Source organism: Mesoplodon mirus (genome assembly GCF_964341445.2).
Source record: "Mesoplodon mirus genome assembly, chromosome: 6".
In the NCBI taxonomy this organism is placed as follows: domain Eukaryota; kingdom Metazoa; phylum Chordata; class Mammalia; order Artiodactyla; family Ziphiidae; genus Mesoplodon; species Mesoplodon mirus.
The window spans coordinates 131,510,144-131,527,558 of NC_138982.1; the positions used below are offsets into that span (position 1 = coordinate 131,510,144).

At 40.6% G+C, this 17,415-nt stretch overlaps 1 protein-coding gene across 1 annotated transcript in view; it reads left to right on the plus strand.

Moving 5' to 3' along the window:
- Nucleotides 1–2,358: 2,358 nt before the first annotated feature.
- The window catches only part of MAP3K7CL (MAP3K7 C-terminal like), a gene marked incomplete at its 3' end in the record, with an annotated part of 37,021 nt that continues 21,964 nt past the window's right edge, over nt 2,359–17,415 (plus strand). The window contains exons 1-2 of the mRNA XM_082625668.1: nt 2,359–2,443; nt 16,076–16,137. Of these exons, the coding sequence (XP_082481794.1) occupies nt 2,374–2,443; nt 16,076–16,137 (132 nt within the window). The 5' untranslated portion in view covers nt 2,359–2,373. The remainder of the gene's footprint in view (nt 2,444–16,075; nt 16,138–17,415) is intronic.

The window sequence follows — 17,415 nt, forward strand, 5'->3', positions numbered from 1 at the left end:
TGTTTATCAATGCCTCTGACAGGAGGAGGGGTTTCTTTTGCTCTTGCTTTTTCTAGAAGCATGACAACATCCTGGCTGTTGGAGAGACAAGGAAAGGAGAGAGGGGTCGTGGAGGGAAGTGCAACAGGGAGGCCCCGTGGGACGCCGGGGTCTGGGGGACAGCAGGTAGCAGCGAGCCGCCCTCCCAGCTGTCACTGCTCCTCAGATTGTCAGCGGCTGCTATGTGGCAGGTGCAGCCTGCTCTGCCACTAGGTCTGTACTCCACAAAGGCAACGACCGGCCAAGGCAGTGGCTGGCCCTGGATTACACAAGTGCAGACACTCAACTAAGTGAGGTAAGGCGACAGGTGTGAAAACCCAACTAAACGCTCAGAGCACCAGCAACTTAACCAAAGCTCTGCTACCGCCGAGAGGAGGAATCAGTGGCCCATTTCCCCAGGCGGTGTGATGAAAAGGCAAGTTGGTTCAGGGGCTCTTGTGGCTGACACCGTGTGGAACTCAAAATCCACCCAACTTTGCCGCGGCCATCCTTTGGGAGGCAGACAGATGTTCTCTGTTGTGTGGAGGGGAGGGACTTTAATTAGCTGCGTTGATCAATTCCATTTCCCGTGGCTGGAAACCCTGCCAGAGATCTATTTACAAAATCCCAGGAGGCAAATTTCTACCTCTTGTGGTTTATTTCTTGGTGCAGGAGAGCATTGGGAGATTTAGCCAAAAGAGGAGTGAAGCTTTTCATCCTCAGATGTTACAATAAATGGTTTGGTGATGGTACAGGGTGTAACAATAAGATTTTTTTTCTTTTGGCTACAACTTTAAGGGGTTTTTTATTGTCTGTTTTGTTAAATTTGAGACAGTCTGTTCTATTCCCTAGGAACAGGTGGCTAACAAGATGGTTGATTCTAAGCAGACGAGACTACACAGAAATGTATGTCAGAGCTAAGATAAAACACATTTTGAGTCAAGTAACAGTGATTTTATATTACCCTTTTCTTGAGTCGAATGTTTCACATTAATACTTCTTTTCTAACTTAGAATGACATGACTTGGAGTGCTTTATGGTTCATTGCTACTTGTAGTGTTCAATGAATGGGCCAAATATGATTCTAACTGGGTGATGAAAAGTTGCTGGTTTTTCTCCAAAGCTATACTAGGTGTTTAATATAAGCATGTTCTTTTTCCATATACTGGTGATAAGATGATTCCATATGTATGTATGTCTAAATATATATATTAAATATATATGCATTCGCTTTGGCTCTATAAATAATTGTAAAAACAAAATTCAGTGTTCTACACACTATTTTTAGATAGAGAAAAGTTATGGGAAAGAATCAGAAACCTTGCTGTGAGAAAATGTCCTGCTAAAGCAGTTCCCAGAATCTCGCTAAGGATGGTTAAAGAGATGATTTATATTTTGCCATTTTTAGAGACATTTTCTTTAAAATATCATTCAGAGTTTTTGGTTTACTGTCTCCATGAGAAGGAAAGTAGAGGGCTTAGGGGGAAGCAGGACTAAAAATAGAAAAGTTAAATATATGGATTTAAATGGCAAAGATATCTTGTGTTTATAATAATATCTTTTCCTAGTCCCATTGAACAAAAATTATCAAATATCTTGGTTAAATTATTATACAAAGAAATATTCATGTATTTCCACCCACCCCAACCCATATTATCTGTAGCATGCTTTTCCATTCATTCTATCTTAGTTTATTAAATGATAATTTAGTAGGTGATGTAGATCATCAATAGATGTTTTTAAGATGTGTCTTTTGCTCATATCACACAACCTTAGAAATGTTTGCTAGATTAACAGGTAGTTAATCAAATATTTAAAGCACATACTATTCATAATATAACTGGGGGATATTTTAAAATAGTCTTTGGTATTCTTGAAATTATTCCATGATAGTTATTTGTTACCACTCCCAGATCAATAATTCAGATCCAATTTAAGCTTTTGAGTGTGAAAAGATGTCTGATGCCTTATTAAGACTTCTTTATCCCCCTCAATTAAAAATAAAATACTATGTAAGACCTCAAAGGGCCAGGGTTGGACTAGTCAGTGTAAGGGATACTAAAAAAGTGAGGTGGGTGGAGATTTTGCCCCATCTTTTATATTTTGTTCTAGATGTATTTCCAAAGCAAATGCTTTTATAAGCCAGAAAAAGAATTATAAATGGGACAGGTGTAGGGAAAGAAAGCTAGGAGCTAGGAATATCTTTAAAATAAGAAAGCAGTGCTTACTAACTTTCCCCTCTAAGTTCCAAAGGCCTCTGAGAATTCGAGAGATAATGTTGGGTAAAGTGACAATGGCTCTCTCTTGTCATTGCAGCTGGAAGACCAGGAGGAAGGCCAAGGCTCAGGTGCCCACATGATCAGCACAGCCAGGGTACCTGCGGATAAGCCAGTACGCATTGCCTTCAGCCTTGATAATGCCTCAGGTATGCTCTGCTTTGAAGGAAAGTGTTGCCTCCCCAGCCTGCCGCCTTCTTACCATCATTTTTTCTAGTTCCACAAAGGGCATTTAAAAAGGCATGCCTGGGGGCTTCCCTGGAGGTCCAGTGGTTAGGAGTCCGAGCTTCCACTGCAGGGGGCGCGGGTTTGATCCCTGGTCGGGAAACTAAGATCCTACAGGCTGTGCAGCCAAAAAGAAAAATGCATGCCTGGCATGAGCCAATGATGGGGAGCGTGATTCTTCATCATGCATCGTTGGAGAGTGGCTTCCAGAAATGCCTCTGGTGATGCTTCCATCTCCAAACCTTTGATCGTTTGAGCACATTTCTTCTTCTTCTTTGCAAAAAAAGTATTTATTTATTTATTTATTTAGGCTGTGCCGGGTCTTAGTTGCAGCACTCGGGACCTTCTTTGCTGCATGAGGATTTTTAGTTGCAGCATGTGGACTTCTTAGTTGCAGCATGCATGCGGGATCTAGGTCCCCAACCAGGGATCAAACCCGGGGCCCCTGAGTCGGGAGCACAGTCTTACCCACTGGACCACCAGGGAAGTCCCTCTTCTTATTTTTTTACTTTTTCCATTTTAGTTTTCTTTTATTATAAAATTCATGGAGCTATAACAATTTCTAATGAGAACAAATTATGTCATTGTTAAAACTGCATGAGGAAATGTTTATTAAGAGCTGGCAGTTGGCTAGGTAATATAAAAATATCACTGTCCCGGTTCCAGCAGCATTTCCTGAAGCCTAAGTTCCAAATGCTGGTTTCTCACTGGTGCTCCCACACTTCCGGCTAATAAACAGACTTCAGCGGGAGTGATGAATGGGACAGGTGAGGCGGACCTTCTTGAAATAGTATGGTCTGAGGTGAGGCTGCCATACTTAGAGCCCTTTGTCATGGCTTCCTTCAATGACCTCTTAACACACATACTCAGTTCCACCGTCTTTGACAGGGGACCACAGGTTGTGTGAGGTCACAGCAGTGAGGAAGGGAAGGCTTGGATCTCTTCCACTGGTGTCATCTTTTGCTTTCAGTCTAATGTCATCTGTTAAAATCACATAGTCATATACTTAAACAACATCATTTAAACCTTACATCTTCTGAGCATTGATTCCCTCCTTCCTTCCTTCCCTCCTTCCCTCCTTCCCTCCCTCCCTCCCTTCTTTCTTTCCTTCCTTCCCTCCCTCTTACAATGCTCCTGTACGAAGGAATGCTTTAAAAAGTAATGATTGAAAAGGGACAGGTTCCTTCCCAAAATAATGCAAAGTAAGGATCTGGGCTCTGTGAAGTCTGACACTACACAACCCATTTAGACTTTACTATACCAAGTGATTATGGTGGTGACACCTCTGCCCTGGGGTTCCTGGACTATGCAGCCCCCAGTGGAGAATTCGTTCTAGAGTAGGAAGAGGTGAAGCCTTGACTCTTCATCATCTGTTCTTCCAACACTCTTCCCATGGCTGCTGTTATATTATATTCCCAATCAAGGTTGCCTTGCAAGACAATGGTGAAGGGGAAACCTCCCAAAAGGCAAACCAATCCGTCTCAACTAAGAAATGACAGCTACCGTTAATTGCATTTGTCTTTGCATTAGATCTTCACATATTATTTCTGATCTTTAAAATAACCATGCAATGTAGGCATTAGTATTTCCAATTTGCAGAGATAGAGATCACGGTCCAGAGACTCCCCTGTTAGTGAGTAACAGAGTTATGATTTAAACTCAGGTCCCTAGACTGGACTGTCTGAACTCTTCCTTATCCCATCATGCATCTCTAGGAATAAAAGGAAGCTATGTTTGTAGGGAAAGAGAGTATGTAAGAACTCTCTGTACTTTCTGCTCAATTTATCTGTAAACCTAAAACGGCACTAAAAAATAAAGTCTATAATTAAAAATAAAACAAAAAAGAAAAGCTCCTTCTGTTTTTATGCATTTCATAAATGCAAGATTTTGAGTAATAATCGGTGCTTGAGTGGCTAGCTCCCAAGACAGACACATGTAAACCCAAAATCCCAAGGGAGAAAGAAGATGTACAATTTTCTTCCTTGTGTTCGTGTTCCACATGAGCAGGACAAGTCCTGTTGCAATCAACAATGTTACAGAGAAAGTTCAGTATATAAACTTGTTTATTTCAAACAATATTATTATATCATAATTTTGGACAACACAAACATATTGGTCCCTCATATTCATTTTAACAAAATTTAATTTATGTACAGAAAAGAACTATGGAGAGGTGGATCTTGCTCTTTGGGCTACATGAATGGACTCTTCCTTGAAGTACAAGATGTACAACTTGTAATTAATTTGCCACCATCCTTTGAACCCTCTTGGCCCCTGACTGGGAATTCCTGCATGCTTTGCATCAGTCATTTTAGATTGGTTTGTTCCAGTCTCTTTCAAATGTCCCAAGAATGCCCACTTCTGAAATGCACAGTTTTTGATACAGTAGCTTCAAATAAGGGTTGTCATTTATTTCAAGTTAATTCCTGACTCCTGACTTCCAGTTCTACAGAAAGATGCTCATGAAGCCTTATGAAGAACCTTCGAAAATTAAATTTTGTAAAATGACCAATGTGTCCCCATTTCTCTCGAAAGGGCACCTAACTAGAGAATCCAAGACAGGAGCTGGGGTTCTGTGTTTCTCCATCTTTCTTAAAATAATCACCCGAGAGCACTCATCAAATATATATGTTCCATGGCCCCACTTCTCCTGCAGTAGGCTCGGACTGAAGCCCAGAAATCTGTATTTTCCCATGCACCTGAGATTACAAGTGCACAGAAAGATGCCTTGCAGATATCTGGGGACACTCCCTCTGAATTCTCGAATAAGGAGTGTGTGGAGTGTCACACCAAACAACACTTGTCATCATACACACTATGCATGCCTTTTGAATTCCAGTGCCTGTGGTCCATAGACCACACACTTAGGGGGAAAACAATGGAAAAATCCTAGACTTTTACAATAAATGGGAAAACTAAGGTAAACTTTTAGGGAGTAATTCCTTATTATTGAATTTGTTCTTGAGGAGTAAGCAGAGTCCATGAGAAAAGGAGATGTCTTTGCCTGTGAATGTTGACTTGTTCATTTCTTACGAGCCTAATACAGTGCTTATTTCTCTGGTCATGTTAGGACCGTTTCTTTTCTTTTCTTTTTCTTTTTTTGCGTATTTATCTGAGACAATTTAGTGTAGAGGTTAAGGGAATATGGCTTTGAAATCAGTGAGCTGTGGTTTCTAGAACCATTTCCATCACTGTTTGTATGATCTTGGGTAAGTCACTCAACTTTGCTGAACTTCAGTTTCTCATAAGATGTGTATAGTAATAAGTCACAGAGTTGTTGTGAGAATTAAATGACACTATATAGATAAAACATGTAACATAGCACTTGACATAAATTAAGGACTCAGCTAGCCCCTGTGTTTATGATGATTGATTCTAGAACATGAAGGAAAGTATAAACCATGAAGCAGCTTTGTGTTTCACCTACATCTCACACTTCTACTTCTTGTCAAGGTAGGGTTTATAGTATAACTGAGCTGTAATTATTTAGGGAGTAATTATCCAGTTGGTGGATTGTGGGTACCTCTGCTTCTGCTCTTAGCAGTTAGCTGAGCTTTACTTAGTTTCTATATTTCTAGCATTCTGCCAAAGGCTGGTGATATGTGCAAAGAGAAGTACAATATGATCTCTCCTATGGGTTTTATAAGGCAGAAGTGCAATATGATCTCTCCTGTGGGGAAAAATCTGTCACCCAGAGCAGATGGGAACAGCTTCTTGGAAGATGTGATAGTCATCCTGGGCTTGAAGGCAGGTAGTGTATAGAAAGGTAGTGTAGGAAAGGAGCCATTTCTGGATACCAGGTATAAGAAAAGGAAGCTACACATCTTCTAACAATTCTTCTTCCTTTTTCTTTCAAACAGAAAGTGTGAGGAAAACCTAAGTCAGGAAGAGCACAATTTGTTCAGGAAATACTAAAACTCTCTTCAGCTGGAACAGAGGTCTGAACTGTGGAAGAGTTCCTGCCATTTACTGGGCCCTCTCTGAGCTGGGCATTGTGCTGGAGTCTTAGGTAGAATGTCTCTTTTAGATAGCAGTAGACTAGAGTTACCAAGTCAATCTTAAAAGTTCAGTGAAAGAGTTTGGATTTGATCAGAAGCAATAGAGTTTCAAGAGTTCTTGAGCAAGGGATTAATATGATGAAAATGGTGAGCGTTCAATTGAGATAGTCTAGAATGTGGGGAGATGAGAGAATGCAAGGGGCTTTTTATCATCGTACACAGACAAAGTGATGAAAGCCTGGATTAGAGAATGGAATGGGATGATTGAATTCAGAGTACATTTGGAAGGAACGGTTGAAAGGACTTGGTGACAGACTGACCTGGGAGATGGGAATTGATCATTGATCATTGATTGCAGAATGAGCCACAAGTTTTCAAAAAAGACTAGGGACCTCTAGGGGCTTAAATGAAGGAAGCAAGTTGTTAGGGGGAAAAAAAAGCCTTCTAAAATACAATCACCATTTCTAGCATACCATTAGAACCCGTCCTTAAGTAACACTTAGCTAGCCATAACTCCCAGAGGCAGCAACACCTGTCTTGTCTTTTTTTTTTTTAAGAATATATATTATTTTATTAATTTTTTTTTTGGCTGCATCGAGAGGCTTACGATATCTTGGGATCTTTGTTCCCCAATGAGGGATCAAACCCGGGTTCTCGGCAGTGAAAGCATGGAGTCCCTAATCACTGGACCGCCAGGAAATTCCCAGCAATGCTTGTCTTTAATAAACTATGATATGACTGGTATTACCTCCAAACTGGGAATTCCAAAGAGTTGACTTTCTAAATTGGGACCATCATGAAGTTACTTTTCTCAATAGAAAATGTGCAGAAGAGAAATAGGAATCCCACTTCTTGGGTTATTAGAGACTCACTAGTCCTTCTCCAATTAGAGAGAATTTAGAGTTAGACAGACATGAGGATTTGATGTTAATTACTTGAGAATTTTCTTTATCTTCAGTAGAGCCAAAATCTGGCACATTCTTGTGTAAATCTAGACCTTGGCTTTAAAAAAATTTTTTTTTTGGTTGTTATTTAGAATCAAGGATACTGGTATCAGCCCTAGCTGGTAGCTTTCAACAACTTGTTAAAAAAATTTTTTTTCAAGCTATTAGAATTTTTCATATCTGGGCATGAATTAATCATAAGACCTTTAGTTAAAAAAAACTAAAGACCCACTCTGCTTAAGTAATACTATTTTGTCCTCACACATCTGGTGTTTTGTGTGGCAGTGGGAATTATGTGGAGTAGCTGAAATAGCTATCCTTGAATCTAGTTTAACTGGGTATTGTGTGAATGTCTTTTTGCATACATTTGCAAAACTGGCTCTCAGCAAAATTGTGATGCAGGTGAAATGTCTTTTGTCATTGTCCCCTTCCTTCAACTTTTTTCTCCCTCTGGTACCTTTTGGTGTTATTTCTCTCTCCCTCTTCAGGGCCCCAATGTTTCCGTACTCTCTTCTCTTCACTGTCTCAATCCTTGCTTTTGGGAAAGACTCTGGAAAACCTCATTCACACTAAGCAATAAGTGTCAAGGTTCACCTTTTTATCTCTTTCAGGGTGTATTTTTGTGTATCGGTAGGAGGTCTAGGGATAAAGTTCCCACTGGAATTCTACCAGCCAACTTGGTAAGGATGGCATTTGGGGACATGGGCTGGGAGAGCCTCTTTGAACTCTCCCAGGTGACATTCTGTCCCAACTCTGACCCTACCTTTAGGGCTGCCTCAGCATGTACTGATAACAATAAATTGAAAACCACTCAAGAGTGGGGTGGGAGTGGGCGGGGGGTCTGCTATATTTACATCCTTTACAGAGCACAGAGTTGAGAACCACAGTAGAACTTAATTATCAAATACTATAAAATCAATAATACAGTATCTATAACCCCTTTGAATTTGTTATTCTGATATCGGCTGAAGATTTCTTTGAGGTACAACTGGATTTATTGGTTGGAATCTGTTGCTTAAGGCTGTAAAGAAAGGTCAAAAAGGAAATGAATGCTTATGGAGTCCCTAGGTGCTTTTACTTGTACTATCTCATCAATTTAGTATAGGCGACAACTCTGCAGGAAGATGTTATACCCATTTTACAGATGTGGAAACATTGGCTAAGGGAGGTTAAATAACTTGCCTCTAACCAAGCAGTTAATAAATAGTGGGAAGGGCTTCAAAGCCAGGCCATTGGGGCTGTTTTTACTTTATTGCCCATTTAGAGATAGGATCCAAGTAATAAGAGAAAAGAATGATTGTTTCTGTCAGCAAATAGCTTCCCCAGTGGACCTGGGAAATGATGGAGGAAAGTTAGTTCTGATATGTTTTCATAGAGTAGGAAAGAAGAAAGGGAGAGGTAAATTTTATTTAGTGGTGTCTGACAAATAAATATACTTCCAACGAGTTCATCTTGAAGCAGATGTTTCTGGGTGAGGGAGTTTGTTTTTAAGCTAAATAAGTCAAAATATTCTTACAAAAGGATAAATCAATAAGATTCACTAAATGATAGCTACAATAATAGTGACTAGATGAGCGTTTCAAAGAAACATAAAATCTGTCTTTAAACTGAATCAGGTCTCTCCATGCAGAGAAATATCATTCAGTCTATTTGATGTATGATCTTGTTTGCCTGATAGGTTTAGGTACTGGTTAAGGTAACATGGTGATTTTTATTAATTATAAACAATTGACAATCTGCTAGGTATCATACAAAAGCTCTACCTTTATCCATATCCATATCTATAGTTTTAATTTTATGGGCCCTGAAAATTCAATGTGTATTAGATTCACATCTCTAATGTTTAACAAACAGAAAGCAAAGGTTAAAAAAGCTTTTGATGTGTTTCAAAATGATATGATGTTCTAACAAGAACCAAGGTATCCAGAAAGTTTAAAATTGTTTTTTGATGTATTGGTAATGTGATTTGCAAACTTATGTCACTTATTTGTTCTAAAAATAAAATGTGAATCTTGATTTAGATTTAAAGGGAAAGTACTCAAAGACCTTTCATGTGTAAGTTAAAAAAATTTCTTTACAATATTTTATATAAAAAGTGCCTTGATAAGGAAGTAAAAGAGAAATGCTTCTAAAATTCAGACTTAAATGAAGAGAGCTGAGGTTATGGTCACACCAGGGAAATCTCCCTTAACTTGGCCTGGGAAGAACTCAGTAATTAGAGTCAGTAATCTTGACCCTACCTGTTCTCTTTGGATTATTCGGATGATGAAAATACCCTTAACCCCCATCATTAAACACATACTCACATTTGCACATGCGGGCACACACACACACGGACACACAGACACACACATGTGTGCCTTGCCTCCCCATTACCACTTGATTGAGTTTATGGTGAAAAGGAATTTAAACTCTATTTTATTAAGCATTCAATATTACTACTGATTATTTCCTAGGTGCCAGACTTTAGGCAAAATGGTTGACATATGCATTCCTTTACTAATAAGTTTCTAAGACAGGGAATATGATGTCCATTTTGCAGAGGAGAAAACTGAGTCTCAAAGATATTATGTTGATTGTCCATATTCACCAATTAAAAAGTGGTCATCCCAGTGCTTCCCTGGTGGCGCAGTGGTTGGGAGCCCGCCTGCCGATGCAGGGGACACGGGTTCGTGCCCCGGTCTGGGAAGATCCCACGTGCCGTGGAGCGGCTGGGCCTGTGAGCCATGGCCACTGAGCCTGCGCGTCCAGAGCCTGTGCTCTGCAATGGGAGAGGCCACAACAGTGAGAGGCCCGCGTACCGCAAAAAAAAAAAAAAAAAAAAGTGGTCAACCCAGAGATTCAAAGGCAGGTTTATCCATCCTACCAAATGGCACCAACCTGCTGTGTCCGGAGGAAAGGTTTTTCATGAGCCTCTGCAGTGCAGCCACTCCCCCAACTCACTTGCCTGTAAGTGTCAGTTTGCACCTGGTTCCCTGAAGGACAGTCTCCAGGAGACCAGCACTCAGGGGTTGTCCTGGAGGCAGGACCATAATGTGTAGAGGCACAGTGCAAACATTCTGGGGCTCTTCAAAAATTATTAAGAATTTCAGGACAGTGTATCCAGATCATTAAACCAAGCACGGGCCCACCTCGGCGAAGAGCTCCTGCAACAGTGCAGGTGCATTCCCACGAAGCCGGCTTCGACTGCCGGAAGCGTAGACGGGTTGAACGGATTCTGGGCCAGCTGCCCCTCAAAGTTCCAGGTTGGGGAGTGGAGTGAGGTTTGAGGATGTTCTCTGAGCGTGAGTTCTCCCTCTCCTGAGGTCTTCTTCTCTATGTGGAAACCGACACTCATTCTACCAAGGATTTAGAGTTTCCCAGCATAGACCCAGTTGTACAATATTTAGGATGGAGGGCCCAGTGGGATGGGGAGAGAGTTGACTCCAAAGTCCAGTCAAGATGTTGTCTAGAGCAGTTGTTCTCAAATACTGGTTTGCAGACCTGGTCTGGTTCTGATGAAGTTTTCCTCTCTGATGTAAAACAAAAGAAATAAGGACAGGGCTTCCCTGGTGGCACAGTGGTTGAGAGTCCGCCTGCCGATGCAGGGGACATGGGTTCGTGTCCCGGTCCAGGAAGACCCCGCATGCCGTGGAGCAGCTGGGCCCGTGAGCCATGGCCGCTGAGCCTGGGCGTCCGGAGCCTGTGCTCCACAACGGGAGAGGCCACAACAGTGAGAGACCCGCGTACCGCCAAAAAAAAAAAAAAAAAAGAAAAAAGAAATAAGGACAGCACAGTGAGGTTCTGTGTGTGTGTTTGTCTATAAAGCTAAATTTATCCATTATGATGGATACACTTGCATTCTAAGATTATATTTGTCTTATAATTTTGGTGTTCAAATGTCCTCTGTCATAAAGAGATGTTAAAGATACATGGTCGTTGTTTTAGAATCTTCACTAGCTGAATAAAAATTTGGACAGTCTAAGGGCATGATTCCCAATGTTTTGGGGAAATTTTTACTGGGTCATGAAATACAAGTGTATGAGAACCCATGAAGCAGAAGGTGAAGAAGCACAGGGCAGCATGAGAAGAGCCCTTGGGGGGGAGACACCCCTTAGTCTTACGAGACTCTTCCTTTCATGGGGCCCTTGTCCTCAGCTCTGCTCTGAGAGTCTGGGACCAGATGACCACCAGTTCCTTCCAGCTGTAGTGTTATCTGAGAGCTCTGGCTGCATAATTACCAAATAACAGTGAGGATTTGGATTACAGACCCAATGGGCCTCCCTTATCTGATTCATGGAGAAGCACAAAGCAGACAATTTAAGGAAACCTGAAGCAGAATAACCACCAAAGCAACCCAACAGCTGCTAAATAGACACTGAGACAAGCCCATCATAAAATGTACTATGGTATGTCATAATGGTTGGGATACCAATCAGAAAGTTCTATATTAAGTACCATTGACTTAGTCACATTGTGTTTGCAAAACAAGCAGTGAACATCTGCTTATTAAAAAAAAATTCCTCTTTCATTCTTTCCTTTATCTTTCATCCTTTAACAAATTCCTGAGGATACATTTTTCTTGGTCCGTCAAGCCCACAGTGCCATTTTGGAAAGGAAGCCTATGAATTATTTTCTTAATGCATTAAAAAATGTGGTAAAGTGATTTGCCAGTTTGGCATAGAACCTCAGTCCCTGCCTTGAATGTAATAGGCATTTAATAAATATTTGATTGATAAATAAATTTTAACAAAAAAGTACTTGCATTCTGATTTTTATCACATTATAAACATATCTAGCAACTACTCTCCTTTTTTTAAAAAAGCCAAATTTTCCAAGGGGGTGTCTTGCATAGCTACTGTACAATTTACTTTGTGCTTCTGGAATTGTCAAAACAAACTTAACTGCTCTTAGGAACTCCGATCTGATATCACTGTCAAAATGTTTTACAACGATTTGGCCAAATGTTTGTGGAACAGCTGTGCTACTAGTCTGCCTAAGTCATTTTCCTTCTTTCTTTTTGGCCCAATCCTGTGATTCATCCTTCTGCTTTTAGAATATTTGCCTATTTTTAAAACCAGTCAAAGAAGGCAGCCACTGTTTAAAAGTAAACACACCACACATCAACTTGGAGCAGCTTTGTAAGCAGCTTTGCAAGCACTGACATTTCTGGCTGGCAGGGATGCCAGCTAAACCAGATGGCATCAAGCAGTGAAATACAGGACTGGCTTTCAGACTCAGTCATCTCCTTACATCTGTCTTTGGTTTTCTTGTTTCCAATGCCATTTCCTGCTTGGATTAAATCAACTTTAACAAAACTCTTGCTTTTCTTTTGTCTTTCTAAAATATTTATTATATGTTTATTTCTATGTCAATCAATTAGACTTTTTTTTTTTTCTGACTCAGGGAATCTAATCTTAAGCCTTTATTTATCTGCAAAATTATCAGCTTGGTCCCATATATATATGCCTTTACATGGCGTGACTATCAATAATGACGGATTTTTATAATGGGCTTTATTAATTCTGGGTCATACCAGATATTTGCTATTTACTATAGTAATGCAAATGAATATCTGTTTTCCTTTTTTTTTTTTATAATTAAGCAGGAAGGAGCGTGACTTCACAGGGAACAAGGTGGATTAAGTCCCAGGAAGCCTTGCGTTCCATTCCTGGCTGTCTTTTAGAATTCTAGAATGTACTATCTGCTCTGTACTTTGTAGAAGTGGTTTCTCCTTCTAAAACGTGGCTGCTCATCTGTGACTATTAAGGTTGCGGTGTCAAAGTATAATATGTTCCCATTTACCAGTACCAAGTTGTTCCAGCCTTCAACTCAATGAGCGGAGATAATCATGATGTTTGGATTATTGATATTTTATTGAAATAAATTGAAATGCACCTTAGACCAAAGTCCATTTTATATACAAACTATAGGTTTTATAATAAAGGTTATCTCCAAAGGGTCAGTAGAAACAAATGATTATTTCTGTCTTTTTAAAAAAAAAAATTGTTTTTTTGTGCAATTCTTTGCAAATGATGGGGTGGATTGAAAAAGCCACAGTATTTGGCAGAAGTTGTCACCTCCGAGTAGAAGAAAGCATTCCAAGGGCCAAGGGATTGACTCTCCTTGTTTCCTTGTGAGATGGCACTCCAGCCTGCAGCGAGAGTCTTGGGAAGATTTCCCTGTTTCTACTTGCTCTGTGCAGCTACATAGCGTCGGTGAACCTGGGGGCATCCATTGTCTGGCAGGTACAGGAACAAATGGATTCACAGTTGGTGCCCCATTGCCATTGTCTGAAGCCACGCAAGTGGGAGTATTATTACACTACTTTTGACTAAAATATAGCAGAGGCCCTTAAGGTGTTTGGAAGAGGTGAATACTGTCCTTGTTTGAATGATATTTCTGGTGATTATCTTCGGTGCCTTTGAAGAAACGTAATCTCTTAGGAGCCAGGAGCTCCTTGTGTGCTGCGTTTTATTCCGGATAGTACTGTCAGTGAGTAGGGAAAGGATGCTTGCTTCTGTGCTGTGTGTGGCCCGTATAACTTCTTCTGGTTCAAAGAGAACTTCAACAGTTTTTATAAATAAATTTGTTTATGGTAGTGAGAACATAAAATCATGATCTTTCTTTCTTATAATTTTTTTAATTTTTATTTTATTTTATTTTTTGCGGTACGTGGGCCTCTCACTGTTGTGGCCTCTCCCGTTGAGGAGCACAGGCTCCGGACGTGCAGGCTCAGCGGCCATGGCTCACGGGCCCAGCCGCTCCACAGCATGTGGGACCCTCCCGGATGGGGGCACGGACCCATGTCCCCTGCATCGGCAGGCGGACTCTCAACCACTGTGCCACCAGGGAAGCCCTCTTTCTTATCATTTAAAATAGATTTGGTATTGAAATTATTCCTGTAGCCTGTATTTCATTGTAGTCTCATAGTCATACCTGTGGTAGATGTCAACAAAGAGAGGACTGGAAATCTATGGCCAGTGGACCCACAGAGCCAGATACAGAGGTTCTGCTGACAAGAGGGCTGTCCTCTAGTACCAGAGCTAGGTCAGCAGTATGTTCTTTTTTTTTTTCTTTTAAACTTCTAAGGACAGTCTTTATTAGTGCTAAAATTACTTAGTTAAAACCCAACCTGAACCGCTATACTTCTGTCTTTATCTGTAGAAAATAATGGAATAAACACCAATAGCTACTCATTGCTCTAGATCCCATAATTCTTTAAACTTCCTAGTGAGGGTCAAAATGCTCTACTTCAAGACCGTATTATTCTTGAGAAGCGCTTTATTCTCACTGTATGCACAGCTTTTCTTCCTTTTCTTTTTTTTTAATTGCAGCATTATTTATTATTATAAAGAATTGGAACTCAATATTCACCAATCGGAAAATGGACAAATACATTCAAATAATAAATGAATGAGTGAATACTGTATATCAGTTAAATGAACCAACTAAAACTAAGTTTATTTAGTTCAATCTCAAACACATAATGTTAACCAAAAAAAAAGAACACATTTTAGAAGGATGTCTACAATGTGACTCAATTTATAGTTTAAAATCATCCATGCATAGTAATACTATATTACGTATATTGTTTGTGGGTGTATACATACCTAATAAAAATATAAATACATACATCTGCATGATAACCTCTAAAATCAGGATAGTGGTTACTTCTGAATATGAAGGGTTAGAAGGGGAATAGAGTTGTCTCCACTCACCTTATTTCTTAAGCTAGGTTCTTACCTTTTCTTACCACATGAATTCAATTGGCATGAATTCCATTAGAAATTCTGCAGTAGAAAAACTCTCCTCCTTGCCAAATAATTGAATGGTACAATTCTCATCATCTTTTTAGTCTAAGGAGGTCAGCCTTATGGCTATGGCAAGGATCACAGAAGTATGTTCTTGAAGAGATTTGGATAAACTTCTCTCAGGTTTCCTCTGATGCTTCTGTGAACCACCTCTTTGGATCCAGCAACACCTGCCTGTTGCCAGTCAGCCAGATGAAGGCAGCTGAGGACAGGGTTGCGGGCTCTCCCGCATCAGGACAGTGTATGGGCCTTGGGTTGGGATTGCTGCCTGGTGCGTTGGGAAGAAATGCCCTGATCGGGTCACTGCCTGTCACCCACTGTCACCCAGAGGAAGCTCTGGTCAACTGCCTGTCAGTGGTGGTTTGTGGTAAGAGCAGAGGGCAAACCCATCCAAGCTTGCCACCCTTGGAGTCTTTCAGAGCAGAACAAACACTGTTTTTCACTAACACGTTCCTCTGTCCCAGTGAGGTTGCTCTGGTCACCTCATTATTACCTTGTTAAATAAAGCACTTTCCTGAATATCGTATTTTTTGGTTTTGGCTAATGTAGGAGTATTGAAAGATAAGCAGTGCTTCTTAAGTGGAGAACTACTAGACTGAACATTTGAGGATTCTGATACTTGTTTGCAAAATTTTGGTCAAACCAACTACGCCTTCTGTGCTTCTGTTTGTACCAAAAAATGAGCAAAATTGCCTTCTGCATTCTTTCTGTCCCTAACTGATGTATACTGATGGTGTAAGTCTAAAGATGGTAACAGCAAGAAAACTCTCCTGAGAGAAAGGGCTCTAATAATGAAGAATCATTTTATTTTCATGTTTTAGATGATACACCTCCTGAAGACGCCATTCCTCTGGTCTTTCCAGAATTAGACCAGCAGCTACAGGTAAGGACTTTTCTGCAGTCCTTCCTCTTTTCTCCTTAGTTTCACAAAATACAGTGAGTGGAAAAGTGGCCTAATTGAGAAAGACTAACCTGAAGACAGAGTGGGGGACATTTCACGTCATCAAGGTTTGCATTTCTAGGGTTTCAAGGTCATGAAGCCCTCAGGTAGTGCCCCTGTCTGTTTATGTGGCTATAGCCCGAGAATAGCAAGAACTTAGGGGACTTCCCTGGTGGCACAGTGGTTAAGAATCTACCTACCAATGCAGGGGACACGGGTTCAAGCCCTGGTCTGGGAAGATCCCACATGCCGCAGAGCAACCAAGCCCGTGTGCCACAACTACTGAGCCTGCACTCTAGAACCTACGAGCCACAACTACTGAGCCCACGTGCCACAACTACTGAAGCCTGCACGTCTAGAGCCCATGCTCTGCAACAAGAGAAGCCACCGCAATGAGAAGCCTGCGCACTGCAACGAAGAGTAGCCCCCGCTCACCACAACTAGAGAGAAAAGCCCTTATGCAGCAACGAAGACCCAATGCAGCCAATATTAAATTAATTAATTAATTATTTAAAAAAAGAACTTAGGGTGTAAGCTCCTACTTTTAAGGAGTTTTGGAGCCTGGGGACAGGGCTGGTCCCTGCTCTCCTTGGCTATGGATGTTTCTGGGCTATTGCAGTTTTGGCCCATTTTGGATTAGTGATTTAGTGATAAACTACAAGGGACACGTCATGTGTGGCGAGACTTCATAATAATCTTCCTTTCTCTACTCCACGCTCACCCTCTCCCCGGTTCTCTGACAATTTGTAATAGAATGTAATTATTTTAAGTTAAGCCTTCTGAATATGGTCTGGTTTGACCTATGAGAACAGTATTTTGTGTGTGTAGTCTATGGATGACCTATCAAAGATATCTAATTTTAATACACCAGAATTATTTGAAAGAAGCTAATTTATGACACTTTAATTTTCTTTAGGTGATATATGGTGATTCCAGAAAGATGGCTTTAGGAAGAGGCTCTGCCTAAAATACCTGGATACTGGCCTTGGGTCAAATGTTCACCTGAGTACTTCACTTTGCTGTCACATTCAGACCAGTCTAATAGGGGTTTTGAATCCTGTGCACAGATATTTGCTTAGTCACCACTTTTTTCTCTAAATACTGATTCTGAAAGCCTTTATGAGGGGTCTACCACCTCCAGTTCCCACCTGATGTTTCCTCTTGTCTTACACTTGGTAGCATTTCCCATTTGTGGGTGCACTTGGTGTCCTGAAGTCATTT